The following is a 26,138-nucleotide window of genomic DNA, read 5'->3' as shown; positions in this document are numbered from 1 at the left end:
GTAGCAATCATGCCTTATCGTTTACTGTTTTGCTCTTTCATGGCTTGGGTGGGACTATCTCAGTTTTGTTATTTAGGGACCCAAGGCAAGGGTCACACACTTAACACCTTTGAGGTAATATGAATAAGGTGTAGTTGGGCAAATTGGAGGCTTTGTTCTCAAAGGTATCACACCCACAAACTAAAACCAATAACCAGTGGTCTCCCTCAGACAGCTGTCTTGGGCTTTTCTAAGAGATAGCCTGTGGTAACCTTATTATAAGGAGGGTCAGCCCCTGTTGAGCTGATTGCAAACCTTGTAATGAAAGGCAGTGTCAGCCCCCCCCCCCATGTCAGTGCATTTTGCCTTTGTACCGCTTTTCCAAGGGTCAGCTGTTCTTGTTTGAGTGTTTTAACAAGGGATCAAGGATCAGGCATGAGGTTCAGAGGTCACTATGGTCAGCCTGATCTGCATCCTTGAGCTCACCATCTTATAAAAAGGAAGCAGCTCGATTATTTCATCTTTGTGAGATTTCTACTTGAGGCGGAGTCCACAGATGGCCGCTGGGGGTCTGTCCATGGTGCTAAGTCTGCCTGAATGTCCTAGGAGCAGTGCCATACACTCACACACTAAGCTTTTGGTATTCGAAGCACCATTCTGCCTGCTCTTGAGCAACTTTCCCTTCAGAGTTACAGGGTAAGCTCAATAGTTTGAGTGTTTTCATTTCTCACATCAGCACCATTTCTGAGTCATGCAGTTCCGACTCCCACAGATGGAGCTGATCTTTTCTCCATCTTCATCATCTTCTCTGCCTCCCATTGGTATCTTACCTGAGATGTTTCAGGGTGTTTGACCGGGCTTTGAACTTATAATTTGTAGATCCATGTTCCCATCCATGAAGCTTGTTGTTGTTTGGGTTATGTGTGGAACTTTCCATCCCATTTCACTTAAAAGTATTTCAAAACCTTACCATAGCCCACAAAGGCATGACTGACAGGCCCTGGCCAGATTTCTGTCAATATTTCTCAGTATCCTTTTATACCATTAGTGATTGGGTGGTGTTCTCATCAAATCGGGGTCCACTTGGAACAATAGATCTTATGTAGAAGTGGTATTTTTATAGCTATAACTAACTAAGATGAAAAAAGCATCCTGGATTAGAGTGAAGCCTAGATCTAACAACTAATGTCTTTACAAAAAGAGCTATGTGAAGAGGCAGACACATGTTACACTGATGTTGCCATAGTAAAAGGAAGATTTTGGGGGTCACCAAGAGCTGGGAGAACCTGTGCATTAGACAAGAGCCTCCTAAAATCTTGACTTGGCAGTCATGGTTGTTTCCCTAAGTGGACCTTCAGCATGATATACTGAGAAAAAGGCCACTAATGAACACCTATTGCATGCAAGGCAATGTGCCAAGAATATACATGTCTCACTACATGCACACCTACCTCCACACTTAATACACTTAACCCCCCATATATGTATGTCATACATAAGTATACATATATTTGTGTGAACATACATATATACACATACATGTAACCATGACTTTAAGTTGTGAACAGATTTTACGTAATATACACATACAACTTACCTTCTGTGCCCTGTAGTTATTAACTCAGTGGTATTAAGTACATTCACTTTGTTGTGTAATCATCACTACCACCATAGAATAGTCTTCAGCTTACAAAGCTACAGTAACTCCCCATTCCACCCTCCTCCAATCCCTGTCAAGCATATTTCTGTTCTTTGTCTATGCATTGACATCTACATGTATCTACATTCCATGTAAATGGAATCATATACAGTATTTGTACTTCTGGTGATTGGCTTATTTCACTTAGCACAAGGCTATGCTGTAGTGTATTCCAGGACATCCTTTATTATAGATAAGTAATATTCTCTTTCTGTGTCTCTTCATCTCTCTCTCTCTCTCTCTCTCTCTCTCTCTCTCTCTCTCTCTCTGGGTGTGTATGCGTTTCTATGAAATCTTCTTAATCCATGCATCCATCAATGAATGTTTGGGCTGTTTCCACCTTTTGGCTATTGGCTACTACAAATAAGGCATACCTATCTCATTATTTTGAGACCCTGTTTTCAATTATTTTGGAGTGCTCTCTCTCTCAAATGTATAAATATGATATATCATACATAATATAATATGTATTTATATATATTTTGATACATGCACACATATAGAAAAACCATGGAATTCAAAGCCAGTCTTTAATGGGGATTTTATATCCAAATAACAGACTGGGAAGACAAATGTGTAAATTACGCATATCAGACATACTGGATTGCTAGGCACCATGTGGTAGGCATGGTCTTTTTTCTTACATCCCCTGTGTGTAGCAGAGTTTTCTTAGGGCTTGGGGTTAGTGTGATCAGCCGTACACCATCCCCTCCTCTGTTAGGGACTCACCTCATTGTCTCTGTCTTTCTCCAGGAAGTGGCGGGCCACATGGCTGGGTAAGATGTTGCGCAGCATGTTCTCATTGTGTTCCCTCAGCTCCTTCATCTCGTTGATCTCCTCTTTGGCCTGCACTCGCCACAGGAAATCCAGGCGGGCTGTGTATTCCAGCTGTAATTAACGGGAGACAAGGAGAAGCAGGAGGTCAGATATGCTCATCTGGAAGGGGGTGGTGAAGCTTTCCCCTGGACTCTTCACAGGTTAAGTAGACATGGTTTTCTCATCTGATGCCAAGCTATCTGAGGATGCCCAGAGGCGTCCGTGTAGGGGTGTGCACCGTTCTCCCAGATCCCTGAGTAGGCAATGAAGAATGAGTGAATGGATGATTACTGGGAAGACCTTGGGCTTCATGTCACACAGCTAAGCCTTAGAGCTCTTGGTCATAATCATAAATAGTCACATGGGCTAACAAGGACTTAATCTAAGTTTCCTTGTCTCTGAATTAAAGGTGACTACCAGTGACCACAAGACAGAAGAGGCTTGACTTAGTGCAATTAGTGTTCTCTTGTCCTGACTTCCTTTCGTATTGGAGGTAGGCCGCTTCTCTTCCAGGGCTGCTCACAGAGCATCCTTATGTTAGTATTGGGGCTACTGTTATTTCCACATCTTCATCAATGAGCATGAACAACACACAGCACATGGCCAGATGCCCTGAATTCAAAGACTTAAACCATTTAACTAGTTTCTGAGTTTTATTTTCAAATCTCAGTGGAGGCACGAGGTCATTCATTCAGCTTCGTTTGTGATAGTAAAATCTGGAAATGATCCAAGTGTTCATTTTGTTGGCTGAACAAACTGTAGTAACACACACAATAGAGCTAATTGCAGCTACAGAAAGAAATGAAGGATGTTTCTTTATGCTCTGATGGCTTGGTCTTCAAGGGAAGGAAAATACATGCTGTGCATCATATATCAATTACCTAACAACCTAGGAGCACTCTCTCCTCCTTTACACAACCTCCACCCCCACATTCACGTAATCATACCGTAGGTGATATTTCCATTGTTAATAGAGACTATTACACGTGAATTGCATGATGAAGCAAATGGGCGATTGTGGTTTTGTCTTTGAAAACAGAATTTTTGGGGGAGGAGAAAAGCATAAATCAGGAACAAGACTGGTACCCTTATTAAAAAAAATCCTCTGATCATGCCAGGCTTGGTGGCATATACTTGTCATCCCAGGAGTTGTCAGACAGGGCCAGGAAGATCAAGAAGAGTACAAGTCTTTCTGCTACACTGTGAGTTTTGCTACACGAGAGGCTGTCAAAAAAATGCTCATGGTTCTCGGTAAGAAACAGAAATATCACTGAAATCACACTGTATGTTTCTACCTCCTAACGCTTAAGGCCTGGAAACAGTGGAAATCTCCTGTCAATCTGCACCATGAACAAGTCTATCAGATACTATTGGGTTATGTTAGAAGGACTGAAGATCCAGTTTGAATGGGTTTGCTTGTAGTGGTGAAAAATGTGACAAATGGAAATTCCTAAGAACAAAAACTGCAATGGATGGAAACACAGGAAACAAGTTAAAAATGCACAAATCCAGTGACTTAGGGAAGCAAACTCATCCATCACCTGGAACGATGCTGAGGGATAAACCTGCTGGCAAACTTTTCACGGAGCAGGTCTAAAGGAAAAGAGCTCTCCATCCACTTTGCTTTATGAGCTACACTTGCAGGTGACATACAACTGATAAGGAGAAAAGTCTCTTTTATAGTGTACTCCAGCTGACAAATTATGGGCTGCTGATAAGATTAGTGTGTCACACTATCAAATTAAATGAGCATAGGCTATCATGAATAGCTGCCAACATTGTCAAAACAGAGATGAAAAGGTATGATAACCTCTTAGAAGTAATTGGTAAAGAAACCAATTAAACATTTCGCAAAACATTGAAAATGGATCCCACCAAGCCTCTACATAGAACAATCAATAAAAAACACAAAGAACTGAAAAATTTGTTCAATAACCTTTGAGGATGAGTTGGCAAGCAGGACAGAGAGACACTAAAAGTCAGCTGGCTCTCATAAAATATTTCAAGAAAATAGGAGATGGAAGGAGATTGTCAAGATTCAAGGCGGCCTTTAGAGATTCATCATGTAATGGCAAGACACAGACTTTGTGTCTCAATTCAAATAAGCAAACTTTAAAAATAACTATCCATAGTGGAGACACAGCCTTGGTCATCTTCTGTTTTCCTTTTGAAAGTGTGCTAATGGCTTTGTGACTCATTTAGAAGCTCCCCATTTTCAGATGTGCAGATTAAATGGGAAGATGTGTGCAATCAGTTTCAAAGTAGTTGGAGGGAAGGGACAGTGGGCAGCATTCATGAGGGTACCGATAGAGCAGGCTGGGCAGGAGTGGGTGAGTCTCCTGAAGCTCATCGGATTATGCTGTTTACTTCTGAGCATATTTGAGTTTTCCACTCAATAAAACAAATCTGCACGTGGAGGCAGCAGGACATAGAAAACAATGCCTTTCCTGTTTTCTTCTCCAAATCTCCGAGTCATCCATCTCATAGGTGTTCAGGCACCTGTGCTGGCCTGTCCTTGGGGTTCTGACAGGACACGCCCTCAGCTGCAGCCACTGAGAGCATCACCTGTGCACATTCACCATGTTCCCTTTTAAAAGGGCCCGCCCACTTCCCTTCCCTTTCTCTCTCTTTCTCCCCCTCTCTCCCCCTCTTTCCTCTCTTCCCCCTCTCTCCCCCTCTTTCCTCTCTTCTCTCTCCTGCTGCTCCTGTCCCAGGGGCTGCTGGTCTCCCCCCTCATCTTTCTCCTTCTTATGACCCTTTTCCCCTAATAAAAAACCGTTCTGCCTAAACCCTGTATCATGGCATCTTTCTCTCACGCACTGCTTTTCTTAAATTACAACAATAGGACTTTCTTCTAATAAATAGGATAATTGTCCTGATGTACCTGCTTTAAGAGATACGCATTAGGACACGGACTTATTGTGCAGATCTACAGATATGATGCATGCAAGAGCATTCTGATATGTGGGAAGTGTAGGTCCCTAAAACGTTATCCTGTCTTGTAAGGCATCTGTGGATGAGGTGGAATGAAACTTATGCTTTGAATTTTTTTCTTCCAGACTCAAGAATAGAGTTTTCTTATCCTTATCTGGAAACGTAACTGCCCCTCTTAAAAATGTATGCTAGGTGGCACATGTCTTTAATCCCAGCATGAGGCAGAGGCAGAGGCAGAGGCAGAGGCAGAGGCAGAGGCAGAGGCAGAGGCAGAGGCAGAGGGCAGAGGGCAGAGGACAGAGGGCAGAGGCAGGAGGCAGATGGATCTTTGTGAGTGAGTGAGTGCAAGGACAGCTTCCAGCTTCCACACATAGAGAGAAACTCCATCTCAAAAAAAAAAAAAAAAAAAAAAAAAAAAAAATCCGTACTAGGCTGACATACAGAATAATTTCTTCAGCTCCTCTGTTGATGAAGAGTTTTCATTTAACTGAATTTGAATCAGAAATATGAGATATGGGTAGGGAAATCCAGAAGGCCAGACCTAAGCCACGAGTTTCCAGTTATTACACAAGAACAGCTTAGTTTTCAGCCTGGTGATAGCAGGTAGCTGTGTCTAAGGCAGGTCCGCAAAGGTATGTGCTGATCCAGTACAGCCTAGACTTCTGGCAAAGCATGTCCCAGGAGGCAGGTGTCATGATACTGTCTACACATGTTAACAATCCACAAGGGCTCTGCTGAGTATGGCTTGTTAGCACAGACATGGAGGGGAAGCAGGACGTGTGTAAGACGTGGGCATGGTTATTGAAGGACAAGATTCCTAAGCATTTGCTTCAAAGTATCAATTGAAGTAGAATTCACACCCCTAATTTTCATCAAACCTGGCTGTACACAGGGTTCTTGTCTTTGTGCCAGGCCAGTCCCCTGACAGCTAATATTGATGGAACCTTGTCTTGGATCAGGAACTGTTCCAAGCACCTCAAATGTATTCAACCTCATTCAGTCATACAACACTTTTAACAGATGAGGGATTGGGCATGAGGTGAAGGCAGCCTGTGAAGATCTCAAACACAGAAACACATAGCTCTTAGCTTGATGCGGTCTCTCTCTCTCTCTCTCTCTCTCTCTCTCTCTCTCTGTGTGTGTGTGTGTGTGTGATGTCAATTCAGCTTCTGTCTGTCATCATGTTCTCTTTACAGATTAAAAATATGGATGTTCTGAGAAGCTGAATGTTCTCAAAACTACATATCCTCAGAGTGACATTTCTGGAATTCATGCAAGAGCATTAGGCTCCAAGGCTTGGCTCTTTCAGATAGTCTCTGGAGCCAGACTCAGAAGTGGCTGAGTAGAAAGATGACCTCATTACGCTCCTTTTCTATGCTTAATTGTAGCTTCCTCGGCTGGCAAAGGAGATGCCCAGGCAAAGCTCAAACTCCCAGGGCTACCAGTGAATCAGGCATAAGGTGGGAGGCATCTGATTACTCGATCTACCTGTCCGACAATCTGATCACTCACCCACCTCAGTCAGAGGAGGAGGAAGTGCTTGGCGTATCATTTCCACATTCACACAACATAAAATCTCCCAATTATTCAGTTGCATAACTGCCTCTGTCAGCCTGGGGATTATAATTGCACACTCAATACCCCCTAAACCCCCAGACACTGCCGTGCACCAGCATCAGTGGGCATTTTCCAGTCTTTATTAAAAATAGAGAGCCTCTGAGTCACAAAGGGAAACAGGAAGCAAGTCCAGGAGTGGGCAAGCTGTAACCAGGATGAACAGGACCCCACTGGATGCTATAGATAGACAGCAAATGATGTAATTCTGGGGAATGCTGGCTCTATAATGAGAGGCAGGGCATATTGCAGGGACTGCCTGGGACTAGAAACTACGGAGCCATTTCCTTCTGGCTTTTTTTTTTTTTCTTTAGCTTTGTGATCTCAGAGGACTGGCATCTCTGCTCCTGTCGTGGAACCAGATGGATAGCAATAACTTCCCCGTCTGTGCAAAAGGTTTATTTTCAAGCAGCTAATACTATTAAGCTTTATATGTGTAAACCACCGAGATAAAAATATTGTGATTACATCCGACATAAAGCTGTAAGAACTCAGTGAAACAGAACCTGTTATTGTCATATCTATTTTTAAAGTAAATTGCCTGAGGTCAGATATCTTTAATGGTGAAGTTCAGCTTTGAATATGGAACTTTATTTAGAGCTGCTATGGTTATGGGGCACTTACGTGATTTCAGAGATCTTTAAAAATTAGAAACAAATTGGAAAAATATCAAATGTCACAAATTACCATGCCAGTAGGAAGCACTTCCATAGTCTTACCTTACATACAATCTTAACATGATTAGGCTTTCCGTTCTTACAGGACAAATGCAGAATATATTCAATCAGTATGTTAGGAGGCTGCCATTTGAGGGAGGAGGCCAGACAGGGAACAGAGTGATTAGTTATGGGGAAGGAAAAGAAATAAACACTCTTATCATTATGAAATACAGACTGTCACTCCGAGTGTGTTCTCTGGTCTATGTGTGGGGATTTCTCCCAGCTCAAGATGGAGTGCACACGTAGTCTTCCTGTTGGCTAGCCTGTAGCTGCTTCTGCTTTGAGAGCCCTCAAAAGCAAATGGGTGATGCTTTCTTATAACCTGTGTATCAGACTAAGATGTTTCCAATTAAAGGAAGCCATGGAGACCTAGAGGGCAGGACTCTGTGCTCATAGACAGCCAGAGGGACATAAGTGCAGAAATTCTGGAAATGGCTGGACTTTCACATAAGTTCAGCAGAGATGCAAAACAATTCAAAACCACACTGAGCTCCCCTGGTCAGAATTCATATGGAAACAAAACAAAACAAAACAAAACAAAAAAAGGCTTGTGTCTGCTCCCGGATGGTGAAGAGGAAAGGTGAGCTTTGGTGAGTCACTGGACTGGAATTCTAGCTCCACTGCTCACCTCTATTGCCAGAGTGGCTCCCATTCCGGGTTGTTGGTAGAATCAAGCAAAGTGAGTGAGGAGTCCAATGGGAACTCAGCAGCTAATTGGCCATTTCCTTTACTTACCCAGAAGTTACATTACTCATTATTTTCTTGACTACATTTTACTTTCCACCCCCCCCCCCAACTTGTTACAAATAGCTTCATGTATGTATCTCTCAATACTTGGGACTTTTAAATTGTTTCATCTCTGGTCTCCTGGGGTTTGTTGACCCCCTGTTTCCATGGTGATTTCCCAGCACTATGTCTCTGCTACATGCTCTGGCTGACACTTTCTTGATTGTTTCTTTCTGTTCTTGTCTGTTTGAAGTGAACGGCAAAAAAAAAAAAAAAAAGAACCAGGATGGAGAGTAGAGCTGCAGAGTCTGATTCCTACAGAAAACTGAAATCTCACCAGCGGATTAGTGCTCATGGATTGCACTATGCCTAGAGAAGTCCTACATGCTTTTAATTTTTTATTATTGCTTTTGATTTTTGAGATGATTCTATATCTTTTTCTTTTCTTCCTTTCCTCTTAGTAGACATGCTAAAGTAGAGGAACAAAGTCCTCAAGGCCACAAGAACAGTAGGCAACCCAGGGGTGCTGGAAAACCAAGAAATAACCTGCCCAGGCAAGAGCAAACTAGTCAAGTTCTATGAGATGAAGCCTACCATAGTGCCCCTGGGCAGAACAATTTCCTCTCATGAGGAACCAGGTTAAGCATGTTCTATATGTAACACTTTTGCATGATTTATGACCCTAGGTAAGCATGTTCTACATATAACCCCTTTGCATGGATTACAGTCTACCATCTTCCAAGAGATGTGGGGATGGAATTCTATATCCCAGGTCCTAATAAGTAATAGGGTCTCAGAGTGAGTAGAATCAACATGGCGGAACAAATCAGCAAATAAGTTCTTCTGTGCTAATGTGGTTTGAATGTGAATTGTCCATCATCGGTCCACAAACTTGAACACTGAGTCCCCAGCTGGTGATGGCCCTTGGGAAAAGGATGGGGGCCTCCTGGATTAAGTAGGCTGCTGAGGGCAGGCCTTAAATTTTGACATCCTGATATCACTTCCTGTCTGCCTTTTGCCTGCATTTTGGGAACACAATGTGACCAGTTGCCATGTCTTTCTTGGGGTGATACATCTAGTCCCTTCTTAACCTGTGAGCCAGGAAAAACCATTCCTTTTTTAATTTGCTTCTTTTGGGGTACTTGGTTACAACTAGGAGTAAAGTGACTAATCTGTATTTATTTGCCTGTTTGCATACATGACAGAACAAAAAAAAATTAGTATCAATTGTTTCCTCAAAACAATCTCTTTATATACTAGTATTTTATTCTAGAGTTGAGGAAACTGAGCCTCAGAGAGTTAAGAACTTGTCTAAGGCTGCAGTTTTCTGAGAAGAGTGAACTGATCCTCAAACCTGTGTGTTTTCCTGCAGAAGCACACCCCTTCTCTAGTAAAACTCATATCCAGGTCATGGGATTTTTGGGAAGGCACCAGTGTGTCTCAGCCAGAAATTAAGGCCCTCCACCTTTAAAAAAAAATAATGGTGTTTTTGAAGTAGAGGTGCTCAGAGGCCATTAGAAACAGTCTGACAACTTGTCTTCTCAAGCTCAGCTTTTCATTAGGTGGCTTTATTAGGGATTAATTTATTAAGACCTGTAAGAGTCCTTTGCTATAAGGAACAGAGAAATCCAGCAGAGTGGTTTTTATGGCAAAAGCAAATGCCAGCTAACCGTGGGTAGCCGGAGAAAAACATGGCATTACCTGCTGTCCATGGTAGAACACGGCAAGGAGGAACATGGCCATCAGCAACAATGATGCCTCCTTGGTTCCCAGGAAATCTCTGTGAGAAAAACAAAGCAGAATGGCATGGTGACTGACAGCCATGGGGGGACTTCAAGGGTGAGAATGAAGGAGGAGTTTCAAAACGGAGTGTGAGGAGAAGAAACGGCTATTTCCCAAACATCCTACATGTGATACAGACAGCTATAAGGGTTTGCATGTCACATCTTTCAGAGGACAAGTCACCACCAACCCCAAGAGACCACATAGGGTATAGATGATAAAGAGCTTAGCATCTGCACAATATGATCACATTAATATTAGCAATAATGTCTCTACTTGTATAGTAATTTTCTACCTTTCAGGGTTTGAGTACTCTGATTAAAAAAATATCCTGTGAAGATTAAGTATTCTTTCATTCATTTTTAAAGTACTGACCTACTAAAGAAGCCAGTAGTCAATGCTTGCCATGTGGTGGTCTTTATCCTATGTGCCTTCATGCTGAGATTATTATATTAAGTCTATGAGTTGGACACTTTTAAAATAACTACTGGTTATTTTAACCCTCCTGTCAGTTCTATGGGTGGGGTCAGCTGACCCCCATTTTCTTATATCTTTTAATGAAGGCTCTGGTCTTTTCATGCCAAGATGCTAACAGTAGGTTTTATCACTGTTTCTTAGCTATAGTCTCAGCGAAGTACATTATGACTGAGCATCTGCTCTATCCCAACACATGCTGGGATCAAGAAATGAAGAAGACACATTGCTCATTCTCTCAAAATAATCCATCAGAGGCAAGAACTAAATATGTAGATAACTTTGTAATTTGGATGAATATATCCTTGTTGCTCTGACACTGTTTTAAGAGAGAGTAAGAAACTGGGAGAGGATGTTCAGAAAACACTTAAGAGGGCCAGGTGTAGATCTAAGCCATGTATCACTTAGCTTGGTATTTACACATCTCTAGCCTCAGGATAATAAGCAAATACCAGGTCATGTTTGAAACCATATGAAGATTTAGTAAGGGAGACTACTTGATTTTGTAAAGACCAAGAGTTCTAAGGTAAAGAGTGTTGGACTGTATTAGGGACAGAGATCCTTTATCCATCCATCCATCCATCCATCCATCCATCCATCCATCCATCCATCCATCCATCCACTTACCCACTACTATTGTGCTTATTTTGAGGAGACAGACATATTTTTGTAATTCTCTTTTTCTCTGTTTTTTTGAGACAGGATTTTTCTGTAGTTTTGGAGCCTGTCCCAGAACTTGCTCTAGACAAGGCTGGGCTTGAACTCATAGAGATCTGCCTGCCTCTGCCTCCTGAGTGCTGGGATTAAAGGCATGTGCCACCACTACTCGGCATAGTTCTCTTTGTTTACTGTTACGTACCTCTCTGGTCTTTGATGTGTGTGGGCTGTTGAGAAAAATGATTAGAGACATGAACGCTGAAGGTGATCCAGATTCTGATTTTTGACCAATTGTTTGACCTTGAACCAGACACTTGATATTTCTGAGCTCATGTGAAGAATAACTCCACAGTATTGTGCCTCCTTAATTGCAAGGATGAAGTGAACAATTTTGTTGTGTTGTTTGCACAGTTCCTGGATCACACCTTCCTCTCACTGCTCTATGAAGCCTCTGACACATACCCTTGTCCATGTCTGTGTTGCTTTAAGGAAACATTTGCTCATGCCACTTGTTTGAATGAGAGCTGTCCTATGGGTAGAACCTCCCCTGGAATCTGTTAGTCTGTCCCCAACTCTTGCACTGCCTGGCACCTAAGATACCCTCTTCTCTGTGATACACAAAACTTATTTTCAGCCCAGCAGTTTATCATTTGAAACACATTTTCAGGAGACAACATGAGTACTTCTTGAATAATTTTTGAGAAGAGTGATTGGCCAAAAATAGAGACATGACTAGACCAGACTCAGAAGAAAAAAAAAAATGAAAGAAAATTATGAACAATTTTTGAGTGTTTAGCTGTTTTTCATATGAAAAAAACTTCTTTAGGGACCAAAGTATATGAATAGTAACCAAATCATGTTGAGAAACAGCCAAGAGTAATTTCATTTGAATTCACAAGTTTTTCTTGTACCTCCCATGATTTTTGAAAAACTTGCAGAGAGTCAAGTGGCTAAAATACATTCCATATTATTGAATTTTGCCTGATAACTGTTTTTTATAGACTTTAAACAAAAGGAATTTTGAGATATTGATATATATTAATAAAATAGCTATTTTATACTACCATCTCCTTGGAAAAGGGGCATTGTTAATTGAAAACACATATAGAGTAATGAAATCCTCCAGGCCGCTATAATCTTTAGAGATCATTTAATCTGATGTATCATAAAAATCAATATTTAATATGAGTATGACTCACTAATGAAGCATTTATGCTAATTGTAGTGAATATGGAAACTAAAAAAGGCAGGCAGCTAACTATCCAGAGGAAACTATGGTTATTTTGGAATCATTTAAATGCCATTTCTATTTCCTCTTTGCAAAAAAATGTATCTATAAATTTAAGGCTTTGTGGCTCATACTGTTTCATAAACCACTTTTGCACCTAATATAGAGGAGGATAATAGGTTTATGTAATTAGATATATTACAATTCACTTGGAAAATCCATTTTATTCTGTGTTATGTGTATCATGTGTGATATAATACCCCTGCAAGCTTTTATTTTTAAGAGACGGAGGCCTAGAGGGAAGAGGCCTGTGGCTCAGGGTCACATGTCCATTTGGGCCACTGCCAGGGTAAGCACCCAGATTTCAGGTACAAAGTTCCGAGTTTTCAATATTGACTACTCGCCTCACAATTTTTATTTATGAGTTTCCATCTTCTTCCACAAAACTCCGAATAAACCGTGCCATTTAAATTTATGTTTAGTCTGTCTTATTACTGGTGTGCATTTTTGAAAACTTGTTTTATATCTGAAACAGCCACTTCACATATACTTCTTGCTCTTTGTGTTTCGTGTCAACAATTCACGATGGTGTTGACGTTAACCTGCTTTAGAGATACCTCCTTACCCATGTTTGTTGACACCCTATTCACAATAGCTAAAAAATGAAATCAACCTAGATATTCACCAGTTGATAAAAGGATAATAAAATTGTGGTGCATGCACATAATGGGATTTTTGTTCAACACTAAATAAAAATGAAACTTGCAGGAAGATGGACAGAAATTGAAAATGGACTGAGGGTGACAACCCAGAGATAGAAAGACAAACACTTCATGTTATTGCTCATATGAAAATCTTCACTTTCAAGTTTTAGATTTCTGTGTTTAATGCCTGTTGAGGACGCTAGCAGGGGGCAGTGTTGTGGAAAGCCATTCTTGGAGGAGGATGGTAGAACTCCTGGAATATCAAAGTGTAGTGGGAGGGCATGGGTAGTAGGAAGACTTTAATAAGTGATATGGTTGCATGGATGGCAGAGATGAGCACTTTCCATGTATTAAACAAAATTAAAGATGTCTAAAAGAAAACCATATGGAATTCCACTCTTTTGTAAGCTAATTAAAACATATAATTAAAAATAATTTGAAGGGAGGCATTCTGTATGGGCAGATAATGTGGCTCTCAGAAGTCACAGGTTATTAAACAAAAGTCTTAATGACAGATGTGGGATACCACCATATGAGTTGTTGGTCAGGGATGCCCTCAAAGTAATATAAGCTATTTCCATTCTTCAGTTTCCCAGCAGATTTGGATACCAGGACTCTATTGAAGAAGGCTTTGGTTGCAGGATATAAACCCATCAAACTGGAACTGTGCTGGAAGCTTCCCTTCTGCTAGGTGGTTTTCCAAGTGCCAGAAGATTCTATGCAGACAGCTGGGGGAGAGAAGTCATTAACAGTCTGCACAGCTCCAAGTCACATGAGCTACAGTACCAACTGTCAGACAAGATGTGTCCAGTGGGTGCCATAGTGTTATGACTGTTACAGGGGTAACTAACCATCTCTGATTAGATTTCTTTCAGTCTGATCCAGGGGAAGACTTCATGGCTGGCACTGTAAATCTGGTCAATAGTCAATGGCTGGAAGGTCATAGGCCTTCCGTGGGTGGGTCAGGAGTACACCTACTATTGTTTTGCTAAATGGACATGGTATCAACCTGCCTTCTAAACCTTTATGTTTGTACCCATAGGTTATTGCTGCTCTCAGCCTTAGTTTGAGAAGCTTCTGCCTTTACCAGGCCATGGTTAATGCAGAAACTCCTAACTGTTGAAAGTGCTGAGAATATGTGATCATTCAGTTCTCAGCTCTTAAGGGAAACTACTGTGGTTACTCAAATGGGTGATCTGCCTCCACTGTGTGTGTGTGTGTGTGTGTGTGTGTGTGTGTGTGTGTGTGTGTGTGTGTGTGTGTGCATGTGTAAAAAAATGAAGGGAGCTCTTTAAAAAATTTACTTAGATTTTAAAAATGATGACAGCAAAGCAGTAAAGCATCAGACCCTCTGATTACAAACAGATTCAAATAGATTGCTCTTTAGTTCAGACGGGATCTGCTCCAGTGACACATGGCACCTACGTTCTATCAGCTCCAACTTTCCCTGGTTCTCTCCAAATGCTTTTTCATGTGTCATTTTTCTTGACTTAGATCTATTCCCATTTATTTTTAAGTGTAAACTCTATGAATTTTGTGTCTGAAATGTCTTCATTGCTTAACACTACTGATGTGGTCTTGCAAGGATGATTTTGATAGCCATGTCTTCTTTTGTAGCCTGGAAAGCTCCATGAAACTCAGTATTCATATTTAGCTCTAAATACCCAAACTGAGAATTAACAGAGTTAGAAAATACAGCATGCATGCATGTGTACATGGGGAATTGGGCGAGGAGGAGGGCAGATGAATGTAGAAATGCAAGGCAAAGGAGAAAGCTTTCCTGTTTGTAAGCAACTGTTTTGTAGCAACATGTATATGGTTAAATAAATGACTTTGATATTCTTCTGGAGGCAGAGGATAGAACAGACACCATCATTATTTCCAGGCCCCATGTGGACATTGGAGGGAGACCCTTCCCTGGTATCATCATTATTAAGTGGGGGTAGTTATGGAGAAGATGATGTTCACAGTGAGCAGAAAGTGATGCTTTCCTCAGCTGTCAATATGACCACTGGTGAGTTGAGCAAGAGCCAGAACTCAATTGTAGACCTTCTGATAGGTCTTACAATGCAAGAGTGGATTCCAGTATTTTGCCTGTAGTTCAGGATGTCAACAAGGCATAAGTGGTACACAAATGGACTCTTCAATCATCAGGGACAATGCATATGTAAATAAGAACTATGAGAGGATAAGGACAGTCAACGATTCCAGATAAGGTAAAGTGTAGCCAGGTGGGATGGCATTGTCTGTGAAGCATTGCTTGTAAATACAAAAGCAAGCAGGGCTTATGGAATGAGGCACACACGACATTGTAGGCATTGTAAGTGAGTGTAGACTTATAGTGAATCAATATTGAGTGATTCCAAATGAGCTAATGCTTCTTGTAGGCATGCATTCATTTCTATTGCACACTCCAGTCTACAAATATTTAATTGGAAACCTATTGCCAGATACTATTAAGTGATGGAAACATGACTCTTAGTGATGCTCTTTGTCCACTAAAGCTCCCGTTGTAATGGAAGAGGGAAACATGGAAATTAACAACTATGATATGAAGCAGTTCATGAGGTGATGGGATGGGAAGTGAGGAATAATAACTAAGGCCATCACCAAGGAGATTAGCCTTGAGCTCTTCTGTCTTACGAGCTGTGGGATGGACTTCCGGAAATGGACACATCAACACAAGAGGATTACGTGTGGGAGGTATTTTGGGAAAAAATAATATGAATTTTTACTGCCAAAGTACAAGCTATAAATAGCAACCTGTAGAGAGTCGGGAGGTGAGGTGAGACTGAAGAATTCAGTACAGGTCTCAGGAAGGAGAGTTTAGGAATCCCCAGCAAACTAATGAACTTTAAGCTTCTCAAAGGTAACAGAGAGCCATTGAAGGTGTTGACTAAAGAATAGGCATTGACCAGATTGGTTTGAGATGGGATAAGCATGGAGAGAAGCTGGGAGACCAATTCAGGAGCCAAAGTCCTGAAATGAAGATGAGAAACTTAGTAGAATCCTAGCATTTGTGAAAGGAAAGGGCTGTGTTTAGTAACAAACACGAACATTGTGCAAATGCTTATCATATTTGACCCATATAAAAACATTCCTAAGAGGAGTAACCAGTGTTACTTTAACTTCACTGATAAGAACAGCAAGGGTTGGAGAAGTTGGATCGTTTTAAATCAATTTAATCAAGTTCATAGCTGTGCGTGTGGAAGAACTGAGAGATGAATTCATGTAGTTTAACTCCTGAACTGATACTCATAAGCAATTAACTGTAGTGCTTCCTGGTAAGGTGTCCTGTGGAAGATCAGTGTCTAATGACTGACATGACACTAGGGATGAAGCCACTCCTAATTTGAGCTCAGCATCATCTTCTGAGACAGGAGGTTGCCATGAAGTGGGACTGCTGAGCAGTGTAGGAAAAAATAGTCTTGGGTATTAGGACCATCCCAATTGAGACATGGACAGAATGCTCCACCAAAGATTCTATGAGATTGCTATACTCTATAATTAGTCTGTCATGCTCCAGAGAAATAAAGAACAAGCTACAAAGATACTCCGGAATGAGCTTGGACTTCTAAAGCACTAGGTGAGTCCCATCAGCCTGTGATGACCACCAGGATACAGTATCTTCTGCCCTACATACTTCTGCTATATAAGATGGAGGCCAACTGTGCTTTTTACTTGTTACTTAATTCTGTTGGTGGCAGAGAATGAAGCAAGACAAGACTAACCAATGTCTGACCTTTAAAGAGAACATAGTTGGGAGAAGGACCTGGCTATCAATGATGAGTTTGGGATGATATTTGCTCTCACAGTTCTTACTTGGAAGTTACTATCTTTTCCTCAAAACAAATTTTGATACTACTACTACTACTATTGATGATGATGATAAACCTTTCTTTCAGAAGGAAGAGAGACCAAGAATGACCTATCTATGTGATAAGCACATTCGAGACTCACAGTAGCCCTGGGGCAATGCCATGGAACAAACTGAGACCCCCCCTTCATTCAGTACAACTCTATATGGAGATAGGGTCTACGAGAAGGCGGCTAATGGTAAATGGATGTTTTTGACCCAACTGGTCTGACATGCTTATAAAGAAGGAAGAGGCCCCAGCCTTCTTCTCATCCTCTTCAGTTCATCTGATGTTCCATCAAGAAGTTGGCCCTGTGCAAGTGAGGGAAAGAACCATGTCCAAGGAGACAGTCAGTGAGAGCATGCACCCAGAACTTCCCAGATTCTGGAAGTGTGAGATACATTTCTGTCATTGAAGCCACTCAGCCCTGCCCATGACATCTGATGGCAGTCCTGGCTGACCAGTGCAAACAGGTGTGCATATTTCTCTTATCTGTTGGCAGATTGAGGTTCAGAGATGGGAAATGGCTTTCCAACAAAGCAATCTGGACTGAAACTTTATTCCCCTGCTGGTTCCATTAGTGCTGTGAGGATTAAATAGGGCAAAACAAACAAAACCAGGATATAACTGCATAACACACCAGTGTCGAGAAATGATGAAGAACTGTTACATCTTGTAAACAACTTAAGTTGTTAATGGATAGTCTCAGCCCCCATCCCCTCTCCTTTACCGACCCCTCCCCCCCCCAGTTTACCTAATTTATCTAATTCACATGGAGGAGGAGCTTGGTCCTGCCCCAACTTAATGTGTCAGACTTTGTCCACTCCCCATGGGAGCCCTTACCTGTTGGGAGAGTGGATGAGGGTGGGTTGGGGGAAGGTAGGGGAAGGGACAAGAGGAGAGGTGGGAAGGAGAACTTTGGTTGGAATGTAAAATGAAATTAAAAATATAAATTTAATGTAAAATATTAATGGATTAAAAATACACACGTATAAAGATTACTATTTTGCTTTTAAAAAGAAGAAAAAGTTGTGATTTGTTACAATATGAACAGATTATTACACGAAATAAGTCAGACACAAGAAAACTAGACATTATAAGTTAGATATAGAATCTGAAATTGTTGAACTTGATAGAAGTGGAGGGTAGAGTGGTATTTACCAGGGCTGGGAATTGGTGTTGGGAATTGTTGGTCAAATGATAAAAAATTTTCTGATAGACCAGAGGGATAAAGTTGAGGTCTGTTGTAAAACACGGCGACTGTAGTCAATATGTGCATTATAACTTGGAAAAGTGCTGAGTAGATTTTTAAATGCCTTTGCTGCATAGTATATATAAAACCATATTGTCCAACATGAACAGATGTAATTTGATTGTCAAATAAAGACAATATGAAACCTTTCTTGTAAATGCAAAGTGGTACAAAGCCCAGTTACAGCTGGGAGGTGGCTTAGTAGGTAAAGTGCTTTTCACGTGGGCATGAGGACCAGAGCCGGAGCCACAGGACCTATGTGAAAACAGCTGGGCAGAAGTCACAGCCAGCTGTAATTCCAGTACTGGGGAGTAAGAGCCAAGGGGATCAGAGACAGGGGTTCCCAGGGTCAAACTGTCTAATCAGACTAGCCAGAACAGGGACACTCTGGGTCCAGCAAGACAGGAGCTATGGGGCCACACACACACACACACACACACACACACACACCTGAACACATATGAATGTCCCACCCAAATATGTATATACATATCCATGCATACGATATGTGCTAAAGAAGAACTTCCCTAAATCTAGCAAAATTTCAAAGGTCTAACAACATCAAAGGCAAGAATGGAGAGCAATAGGGCAATTGCCTATAAGAGGAAAATTGTTAAGCTCCTGATGGAGAGCAATTTGGCAATACGACACTGTTTTCAAGTAGTGAATTCAGTTAACCTACAATTCAGCAAGTGTGTTTTTTATATGAAGCTCCAGGAGACACATGTAGATAAAACTGGGAAGATCCTGGGTTTCTATTAATAGGTCAAAAATAACAAATATTTTGATATGCTGACACTATATAGTATGTACAGATCTCAGGCAAAATGAACTAGATCTATGGACATCAGCTGGTGTGGATCTTAAAATGATGACATTGTATGACAATAACAACTACCACCACCACTACCAACAACAAAACCAGTATAAAGCAATATTAGATTTCTCGGATGCAGATATTAAACATATAGTAGAAGAAGTCACAACTGGAATGGATAAACAGTCAGCGTCTGGACTGAGGAGATTTCTCAGTGGTTACATCATTTGCTGTGTGGCATCTGGAGCCTCAGAACTCATGTCATTACTGTAGGCATGGCAGCCTGGGATGCTGAAGAAAAGGGATCACATTGCAAGCTGGCTGGTGACCAGCCACGTCAGTGAGCTCTGGCTTTTATGGAGAGACCATGCTCCAATGAATAAGGTGGAAAAACCACTGAGGACAATTCCTGACAACAACCTCAGCCCTTCACATGCATGCATGACACACACATACACTCACACACGTGCATGGAAATGGAAAAGTCATCATCATCAACAACAAAAGTCCCCACATTCAGCATTGATTGTTCTTTGGAGAAAGAGGAGATTAATAACAGGTAATGGAATTTGACTGATGTCTGACATACTTTATTCTTTAATATAGAAACAAGCATGGCTAATTACTTTCAGGGCAGACTCATGGACATGCATAGTGGATGCTTTTGGAGGTTTCTTGGATTACCTTGGCCTCTACACTCTCAGATTATTAGAAATTTACTCCTGACTGAGCTAGACACACATGCTTTCTACTGCTCCTGCTCCTTGTCAGTGTGGTATTCAATGTCTGGTTTTCTTACCATTTCCTAGATAAAGTCTGGTCTGATGAAGTGGCTATGAGTGGGATACGGGAAACCCCAGAAGTGTATCTAGAGATTGAAGTGTGCTCAAAGGGGGAGGAAGGGTGAAGGAACTAGAAGACACATCCTTCTGCCTTCCTCTACTCTGAAATACTTCTCCCCATCCCTGCAGATGCTGAGTGAATGGATCTTCCAAAATGTGGGGGTTAAATCTCTTGATAGCATTTACTGCCTGCACCATTGGACCTGAGCCCACATTCGCCTCCACCCTCTTCTCCTCTGGTATTGCCCCTCCCCCCCCCTTCATGACCCTGGAGTTGTAGCAGAATCTAAGCATCGCCCCGGGCTCTGTGCTTTAAGCAGTCTGCACTTACATATTACTTCTTGCTTTTTTCTATATTTCAGAAGTAACAGTAAAGGATCATTATTGAGGCTATCAATATTGCTACAGCTAAATTAAAATTAGACCCCACAGGTCTACCCTGCTAATGCCGAGCAAATTATTAGGTGTGGGCAGAAATCTAGGCTACCACATCCAACTTAGTCCAAATTTTAAATAATTATCATAATTAGTCTACAGTTCATATGCTGAAAAGTAGAGATTTTATTTTTATTTCCTAAGCTGGACAACGTCTGAATGAGCTGTGTTCATAACAAGCCAGTCCCTCAGTTCCAGTAACCGCTACAGTCACTTGCAGGGGGGGGGGGTTCATTTTTGTGACTCCCGGTTCATAAGCACTGTGGCAGGCACTTACTCTCCACTGTGGTTCAGGTTGTCGTAGCTCAGAAAGAGACCTGCATAGATGGTCTCTGTCAGCAGGGCGTAGACGGCAATCATAATCAACAGCACGGCCAGCTTCAGGACAGAGTTAAGCCGGAGAAAAACGGCACAGGTCACCATGGCCAACACCCCCGTGAAGACGAAGTACTGCAAACAGAGAACAAAGGCGCTCAGACTGACAGGGACCTCCCAGGACCCCTCTCCTAGCTGTGCAGCCCACTGGTCTCATTAGGCAGACTCTAGCTGAATGTCTCCCCCTGGGAAGCCTGGGTCCTCCTGGAATTCAAATAGAACGCTTTCTTCTCCCGCCTCCAGTCCCTGGGAGTGGCATTGCCGTTCACGTTATTGCCCTTCTGCCCCATCGTTGTAAAAATACTTGTTGCCGCTTTAGTATTTTGTGTGTTCTGTCTGCATGTATGTCTAGGCACTACATACATGCCTGGTGCCCATGGGAGCCTGAGGATGGTGTCAGATTCACTGGTATTGGTTGGAGCTGCATGTGGGTGCTGGGAGTAGAATCCGGGACCTCGGAAGAGCAGCCAGAGCTCTGCCCAGCTTCTCGGGCTGACTGTTGATACCGCGTTCTCCCTTGTGTCCCACAGTCAGCTACTTTCTGTTTTCAGGCTCCTCATTACCCCTGTAACAGATCCCACTCCCACCCAGCCTCCTCCATCTACGTTACTTGCTTTAGTTCTCACGAGCTGCGTGGGAACAGTTTTATTGTTTTTTTTTTTTTTAATAAAAAAGTCATATTTATTTACCGTTCATTCATGTGTATGTGTGTGAATGCCACACATACATGTGGAAATCAGATGACAGCTTGTGGGAGTTGGGGCTTTTCTACCATGTGGGTCCTGGGATTTGAACTCAGATCATTAGGCTTGTCAGCAAGTACTATTATCCACTGAGCAGTCCGGTCCTCTACCCACCCTCTCTTTGTTTCCACTTAAACCTGTCTCAGGGCATTAACATCTTTAAGAACACACTTGCGTTCTTTCTCTGTGTAGTATTTCTGGAACCCCGGCCTGATTGTGTTACTCCTCACTGGAAATCCTTTCCGGCCTGATTGTGTTACTCCTCACTGGAAATCCTTTCCGTAATCTCCAAGCCCTCAAACTCTTCTGTCTCCCACACAGCAGGGCTCACGGGCTTTCTTTTCACTCTCTAAACCCTTTTGTCTCTCACATCTCACATCTCGGTGGCCTGTGGCTCCAGACCCCACCCAGATGAGTAGGCCTTACTTCTATTTACATGCCAGGTGTCCTTTCCCCTGGGAGGCATCCCTCCCAACACCAACCTACAATGCACCCCACAGAGACTAGCATGGCATCTCCCGTTCCATGTCAAGCATCATTTCTCTAATTGCAAACTTGGAATCACCCAAGGACGTGAACACTGGAGCAGCTTTCCAGTGTCTACGGGAAACACCTCCGCCTGTTTTCTTTCCAGAACCGTTGTGGCATATTCTGGGTGTTGGTTTTGGCTGCGATCAGTGAAATTCATGTTTCCAATTTTGACCCATTTGGATCTCAAAATCTGTACCTAGATTTTTCTCTTGAAGTATTCAATGAAACTGGTTAGGATGGTATCCCAGCTCTCAACTGTATGGGTTAAGAAACCAACAGGCACAGAGCTGAATAAACTGTTCATGATCCTGAAGCTAGAAAGAGGTGTCTTGGTCATCGAGACATGGCCGGTTCACACGAGTGTGATTCTAGTGGGAATGTGGAGCTTAAAAACACTGTAGCTCTTTTGTGTACACATTGTCTTCTCTCTCTTAGTATCCAGAGATCAGCTTTTATATACATAAGGAGATAGGTAAGAAGTTTTCCACATCTCTGAGTACTGAAGATATGCTATGAATTTCTTAAGTGATGTTATTAACTCATTTATGCAATCTTTTTCACAAATGTTGATTAAAAAATGTAGGCAGTGTCCCACACGACTTCTCAGTGAGGACAAACCCCTTGTATACTGACATTGTCACTGTCCTTAAAGACCTTCATTTGTTGCTTCCCTTACCTTGTCTGTTTTTCCTAATAAACCCAATTACCAATCCTTGTACCTAATGGAAGGATAAGCTGTCTTTAGCTGTCCTCTAAGGCTTTTTCCTTGGGCAAGGTTTATATATAGCTCATCTTGATGCCCTTGTGCAGGAAGCCGTGTGTGAAGAGCTCAGATGCAAAAGCATTCAGTCTGTGCAGTTTTTTTTTTTTTCTCCATCTAGAGAAACTTCCAAGATGCTCCTTTTCAACACAGGCGATAGCACAGGAAGTTAGGTTCAAGGGGGTCTCAGTTCATTTTTGCCTTCAGCACAGCATAGATTTGTGCCTGGTTGTGTCAATTTAAATTATGAGTCATGTATTATATCAAAATCTATTGAAATGACAGTTCCCTTGGAGCAAAAACTTGGGGAGCACAGTAGTTGAATAAAAACTATAGTTCTCATTTAGTTAGTAACCATTGTAATCAGGGTAGGTGATAGGGAGGCATGGGAATTTGAAGAATGAAATAAGAAATGGCTGGGGTCTAAAGGGAATCCCAGTAAACAAATATGAGGCAGACATGGGAATGTGAATAGAAATGTACTTTGGTAGTAATGTGACCAACTGTGACAGGAACCTAAGAGGCAGCAGCAAGCATACTTCATGGAGGGAAGGTATGTCTAAAGAGGAAGAGATGGGATGAATTTGCTTTGGGTCTGGAGGGATGGACAGCAAACAGGAAGATAAAGTAGTTCTGCGTGCCTGGATAAATGGAGCAGGGTGTCAGGAGAATTAATTCCTAGGATTAAACAAAAGACCCATGCAACCAATCAAAAGGAGAGCTGGTAACACAGGCCAAAGGGAACAAATGCTATCTTCCCGCTTTCTCTGCCTAGCCGTAAGGAGACACCAGGCATCTGGACAGATTATTTTCAAGGTGGATAGTGGTTTTCTGTTTTTATGGTATCAATAGATGTGTTAGCCTGTCCTTCCCATATCTATTCTGGGGAAAGGAAATCTACTCACTGACTTACAAGTTTAGCCAAACTTCTGCTTTAAAGTTGAGACTTTTTAAATTGCTTAATACAAGAAGCACACAAGACAACGAGGTCCTGTACAACACCAGGAGTCTATCCTCTGTCCCTTTTCTACCCTGAATGAATGGTAGGGGAGAGTGGGAAATGAAACAGGGGCTACGAGCTATGAGAGGAGAAAAGTAAGAATATGGATGAGGGTTGGAGTGGATGACGATAATAGCGAGAAGCCAAGAAGCCAAAGGTCAAAATGATCTGTGACAGGCTTCTCAGAAGAACATTTGAATGGCAACAGAGAAGTGTTCCAAAATGCATTCAGTATCATAGCTGTGTGTGTATACGGCACCGTAATTAGAGCAGATATGCATACGGTTGCGATACAGCTCTTTGATAAATAATTCCTCCTGTAGTATATGACATTGTTATTTTGGCATGCACTATGAAGTTGGTTGGTTTGCATTGAAATCTTACATCCCTTGCAATCCATGTCCTCTAAAACAATGAAGTTCCAAGTGTTTCCTTGAGCTTTTAATGACATAAGTCATGAATGAGGTTATAAACTTAACATTTTCCCCCTATCCACACCAGCATAGTTTTTCCCCTTGTAATGTCTGTGAATTCAAATTCTGTGTATTGGAATAATACATTTTTTTTTCTATTCCAAAAGAATCCAATGCGTGTCACTTTTTTTTTTTTTTTGCAGAAGTGATTGTGGAAGTTAGGCTTGCTTTGCTTTTTATATTTCTCTTGCCCACAAGTGCAAGAGCAATTAGGCACAACCACTCACTGGATACATTTGTAGCATCAGCCTTCTTAGAAAATAGTGGTTTTAAAAATCTGTTTAAAACTGTATCAAATCATCCTATTATAGTGTTTGTCAATACAAAATTGTATAACCATACATAGTATAAAGTATTGAGAAAATATAGTTGCCTCATGAGAAAAAAAAATCCACAGTTGTCTTAGGCAAAAGCAATGAGACAGTCTATGCAGGAAGAGACTCAATAATAAAATAACTTGACCTTTACAGTTTTTGGATGTTGCAGTGTAAACTGACATGAGGAAAAAGAAGGCAATTCAGGCCAGAGGATGAACTGTGGCTAGCACAATCACAAAGATGGGCAGTGTGAGGCCCGATATTAAAGGAACTCAGGGTGATATGGGGCCAGCTTGAGGAGGGATGCATATTGTCTCAGGGGCAAGCTGGGGGAGGGAAGCCATAATGATTACAGCCAAACACTTGGTGGGCACACACTCTATGCAAATCATCCTAAATGTGGCTTTATACATCTGAAGTTATTCAATAGGACTCAGAGTTAGACACTGTTCTTTCATCAGTTCAAAGGGATAAGGGATGTCTGTGGAGATGTTTTCTATTTCAGGATATTCAAGGCTTTATCATCTCAGATGACACACTACCCTGGAAAATCATGAATAAGTCAACTTCCTCTAAGCCTGAAAATCTTGGACTCACAGACTTGACAAAGTATGAAGGGTTCTGTCAACACCCAACAAATTCCTAAGACACAAAACACGCATTCATTAATACATGGCTGTTAACTAGGGGCCTACTATGTTAAGTAAGGACCTACTGTGTTCCAGCTTGTATGGCACCATAGTCACATTATGACACCATCATAGCATACCAGGAGTTACCTTGGCAACACACAATATTTTCCTCATGTAAGAGGAGCGAGATGAACTTTACACCATCACAACTGGAGTAGGAATTGAGTATTTACGCACTCAAGTCAGAAAGGCTGAACTCTCTGCCCACTTGGGTTCTAACAAAACTTTTGTCATCCTTAACTCACACTTCAAGAAGGAAGACATCACACTCAGTTTCCAGAAGTCACTATGGTTTAAAGTAATAGCTAAACATTGGTTCACACACAACTTGGTCTCTAGCAACTCCAGATCATGCAGTAAGCACTACAGTAAGGTGTAGAGGCATAAAGCTCCCACCTAACCTCCCTCAGCCTGGGCTCCCCGAACATTCAATGAGTGAAGATGCCATAATCCAGGGGTCACCACTGGTGTATGTGGGATTCCTGAATTGTTATTCTGAGCCGGTTACTGGGTCATGTTTTTTTAGTAAGAGTGTGTTGCAATGTTATATTTGATTTACTTTGAGTTCAAATATTTGTGTTTGTCCTTATATAAGTTTTTAAAAACAATTTTGGTTTATAATGTATCTACTACCCCTGAGTTGCCCATTTATTATTACTCATTAATATGTGTGTGTGTGTGTGTGTTTAATGTTTCTGTGTTTGGTGTTCTG

At 41.6% G+C, this 26,138-nt stretch overlaps 1 protein-coding gene across 3 annotated transcripts in view; it reads right to left on the bottom strand.

Annotated features, from left to right (window-relative positions):
* Adcy8 (adenylate cyclase 8) overlaps positions 1-26,138 on the bottom strand; it is a 193,557-nt gene that overhangs the window by 14,704 nt on the left and 152,715 nt on the right. For all 3 annotated transcript variants that reach the window (XM_051202525.1, XM_051202526.1, XM_051202527.1), the window contains 3 exons: positions 20,813-20,985; positions 10,189-10,267; positions 2,408-2,566 (listed from right to left, as the gene is read on the bottom strand). In XM_051202525.1, coding sequence (XP_051058482.1) covers positions 2,408-2,566; positions 10,189-10,267; positions 20,813-20,985 — 411 coding nt within the window. The remainder of the gene's footprint in view (positions 1-2,407; positions 2,567-10,188; positions 10,268-20,812; positions 20,986-26,138) is intronic.

Source organism: Phodopus roborovskii, unplaced genomic scaffold, assembly GCF_943737965.1.
Source record: "Phodopus roborovskii unplaced genomic scaffold, PHOROB, whole genome shotgun sequence".
Classification (NCBI taxonomy): domain Eukaryota; kingdom Metazoa; phylum Chordata; class Mammalia; order Rodentia; family Cricetidae; genus Phodopus; species Phodopus roborovskii.
Note: the sequence above shows the minus strand (reverse complement) of the source record. Positions and strands in the feature narration are given on the sequence as shown.